At 38.6% G+C, this 3,700-nt stretch overlaps 1 protein-coding gene across 2 annotated transcripts; it reads left to right on the plus strand.

The window, feature by feature from the left end:
- The first annotated feature begins 493 nt into the window (after window positions 1-493).
- Window positions 494-3,457, plus strand: LOC147121809 (tumor necrosis factor ligand superfamily member 6-like). 2 transcript variants are annotated; one of them, XM_085977707.1, is made up of 4 exons: window positions 494-1,179; window positions 1,280-1,313; window positions 1,862-1,912; window positions 2,803-3,457. In XM_085977707.1, the coding sequence occupies exons 1-4, from the start codon at window positions 940-942 to the stop codon at window positions 3,201-3,203; spliced, it is 726 nt and encodes a 241-aa protein (XP_085833833.1). In that variant the 5' UTR covers window positions 494-939; the 3' UTR covers window positions 3,204-3,457. The 2 variants fall into 2 exon arrangements, with proteins under 2 accessions (XP_085833833.1, XP_085833834.1); XM_085977708.1 differs by having other exon boundaries at window positions 1,865-1,912.
- Window positions 3,458-3,700: the final 243 nt, after the last annotated feature.

Here is a 3,700-nt window from a genome sequence, read left to right on the forward strand (position 1 = left end):
TTGTTACACACATATATTAATATTGGAAGAGATTTTAGCAGTGAATTTGTTATATTACTTGTCTTTTTTAGGAACATAGGAACTACTAGACAGAAAATGACCACGGTCCATCGAGTTCGCCTTCTACCATCCTGGGAGTCACATGATACAATGATAATGGAGTTTTTGACTAATCATAGCAATCAATTTCTATCAATTAGTCTACAACAGACCCAGATATGAGGCGAGGCAAACCCCAGCTTTGTTTTTCTATAATGTAAAAAAAAACTAATAACGATTAGTTTTAATGTAATCATTGACATTTTTAGTATTTCAGTTTGATTGTTGGATTCATATTGGGATCGTGTTGGGCATTTTCTTTTTCTTAACCAGCCTCTGATGAGTCATGCGCTACGTTCCCTGCAAGTTTTGTGTATGTGGGGGAGGAAATGTTGCAAATCGCCCACTTAATTAAACATTTTTGTTGTGTAACAGGAAACAGGAAGCAACAGAAATAGGCTTTACACCCGATCTTGCATCAAATAGAGCAAAGATAATGTCCTCAGAGGGTGATTAAAAATGTCCCCAACACCTTGGAAATTATGGCACGATCCATTGTGGGTTCAATCAGGTTGCTAAAAAAAAAGGTGAAATGAAAAGGTAACTGGTGGAATGTTTAGACTTTCACCATCGAGCCCACATTGACTGGACGGAAACTTTTTTTGGTAGCTTTCCGTGAGTTTCAGGAGGAAGGAGGACATGTGTGGGCCCCCTAACTAATTGGGCCTTCGTATATAAAGAGAGGAGGAAATCCCCACAGAGTGACACAGCAGTTGCACGGACGAGAGACAGAAGATCAGTGAATTGTTCTATGCTGAATTTTTAAAAAAAGACTAAATACGAAGGCCCAGACATCGCAGACTACAAACAGCACTTTGGACACTGTTCTTTGGACTGATCATGGAGCCTGATTACCGATATCCACACGTTTACACCGTGGGTGGCAATTCAAACCTTACTTGTTATCCGACAGGTCCCGCACACCCGGTAACTGTGCCAAGATTGAAGAAAAGAAGGCAGGACTGGCAGAAGGTGTGCACCATTGTGATGCTGATCCTGACATTTCTAACGTTGGCAACCCTGGCACTGGGCACAGTCTACTTACTTCAAATCCAAAAGGAATTTGAAGAAATAAAACAGGTACGTCCTGCTTTGTACATAAGACTGAAAGATAAAAGTTTTCAATCACTTGAAATCAGACTTTGAAAACCAAAATGTTTTTTTGTCTTATTTTGATCAGGTTCAAGATCAAGCTGAACTAGCAAGGCTTGTTGGTGAGTATTAAAATGGTTTAATTTTCATGTGGATACAGAATATTTCATATCTAAGTGCCATTATGTTTAAGTCCAGCAGCATGCAGGTTGGTCTATTCGGACCCATTATTTACAGAAGGATTCCATCATACTTTTTTGAGAACGAAGCAGAACACTTCAAGATTCAAAAAAGGAAAGATAATGTAAAGTGATTACACACAAACTTGCATAAAACATAGAAAGAGTGACATTGAGTAGAGACAATATAACAATGTGGAGCAGCCAAGTACTAATGAACTTGGACACATTTCAGAATGAACTGGTGTGTGAAAAGCACCAGTTTTAAATTCACTTTTTATTGTACCCGATGTTCGAACGAAACTCACTTTGAAATCAGCCATCAATTTGGGTCAAATGGTTTCCTCCTGTGCTGTATCAATCTATGATTGAATCTAGTCTAAATGACTAACTGAAATAGACTCAATTATATCAAGAACCAAGCTTTAACTTGTTTATGTGCGATCGGCTGTGCTGTTATTTATCTGTGTCTAATTCTTATGTATCTCTAGTAGGACCTCCAAAAATCACAAAGCCGCCCATGATTGCTGCACACCTCACAGGTCAGTGATTACCCTGGGGATTACCCTGGGGACGCAGGGCTGTGGGGGGGGGGGGGCGGGGCGGATTGGGTTTGGGGGACGGTGAAGGGGGACGGGTGTTGATGGGGGAATACAATAAACAAAAACAAAACAATATAAAGGAAAATTAGTATAAAATATAAAAGGGAACTGCAAATGAAAGAACAAGAATTAAAGAGAAGGGGCGGAGGTAAAAATGTGTCAGTTTGGTTCAGGCGGTTGTACAGCCGACTCTGGGTTGGAATATTGTGGGAGCTATCCAGAGTGAGACTCTGGATGCATTAAGGCAGTACTGAGGGAGTGCTGCATTGTGGAAGGTGCCACCCTTTAGATGAGATGTTAAACCATGGTTCTGATCACCTGTTCTGGTGGTTGAAGTGATGTTAAAGATGCCCTGGTGATATTTGAAGAAAACCAGAGAGTCTTTCCAGTGTCTGGGTCCTCGATCATCCAACACCATCAAAAAGAAACAGTTGCTTGTGGGACATTGGTAGTGCAAAATGGCTACCAGATTTACCTACATAACAACAGATACTACACTTCAAAGAAAGACTTGCTTGTGTACAGCAGGTGGGACATTATGACATTAGTGGTGATACTGAAATGCAAGTATAACATTAGAAAAAAACAGAGGAGAATAAAAGGAAAGACAGTTAATAAAACATGAAAATTAAGTTTATAAAGATGGAGGAAGAAGACAAAAGTTTTGTAATTTTAACATGGGAAAAATTATTTTACTGTGCACACTTTTAATTATGAAATAGATTTTTTAAGTTACTCAAGCATCCATAGGTCACACAATCAGCAAACCAAGTATATTGTGCTCATTTGTACTGACTTTTAGTATTTTATTTGCAACGACTGTATCGTAGGAATGAACGCCATTAGGGATTCCAAGACACTTGTGTGGGAAGCTGTCAAGGGCCATGCATTCACAACGGGAACACGTTACAAAGACGAAGCATTGATCATTGATGAAGCCGGCGATTTCTTTATTTACTCCAAAGTCTATTTCCGAGGACTGAAGTGCAAATTGGAGTTGCTGGAACAGACTGTGTTCAAGCGAACTGATCGCTATCCTAAAGACCTTGTTCTAATGGTAACCAGGAGCAGCATGTACTGTCCTGTGAATGGTATAGCGTGGTCCAGAAACAGCTTTCAAGCAGGAATATTTAAATTACACAAAGGAGAACGCATATATGTCAATGTGTCAAATCCAGCCTTAGTTAACTTTGATCAGTCTAACACATTTTTTGGACTACATAAGCTTTAGTTTGCACAGATCACTTTTTTCTAATGCATTTTTTTCTTTTGCTATGGTTCATAGACATATTGACTTAAGTAAGCTCGTAATTTATTTTCTATATAAGATAAGCACTGCGTAAAGAATAGTTAAAGCACATGTAGTGGAACCCTATTGAATATATATTGAAAAGGATGGGAGAGAGGGTGAGAATGATCTTTATAAATAAGATTTGCAGTTATATAACAGTATTGATGTATAATAAACTAATTGGAGCTTGATAATGATTTCATTGCTTTCATTGGGTTTGGGTATGACTGGATTTGCCTGTGTATAAAAAATGTAAAATATTAGTGATTTTGCCTCATATAACTGTATATGGATTGTATGAGGTTTCTGCGCGTTGTCACTTTGTGATTGTTATGTAAGTAGGCACAAGTATAGAATATAACATAAAGGTACAGAAATGTCCGAACAGTTCACCATTGTGGTTCAGAGCTACTGGCATGCAATGGAAGTTGATGCAT

The sequence above is a fragment of the Somniosus microcephalus genome, chromosome 3 (genome assembly GCF_052327205.1).
Source record: "Somniosus microcephalus isolate GS21.2 chromosome 3, FLI_Smic_1.0, whole genome shotgun sequence".
NCBI lineage: Eukaryota > Metazoa > Chordata > Chondrichthyes > Squaliformes > Somniosidae > Somniosus > Somniosus microcephalus.

Excerpts from the sequence above, each read along its gene's own strand:
- LOC147121809 (XM_085977707.1), top strand. The coding sequence starts at position 940 with ATGGAGCCTGATTACCGATATCCACACGTTTACACCGTGGGTGGCAAT. Across the intron at positions 1,314-1,861 it reads TGAACTAGCAAGGCTTGTTG|TAGGACCTCCAAAAATCACA; the intron begins GTGAGTATTAAA and ends ATGTATCTCTAG. Across the intron at positions 1,913-2,802 it reads GATTGCTGCACACCTCACAG|GAATGAACGCCATTAGGGAT; the intron begins GTCAGTGATTAC and ends ACTGTATCGTAG.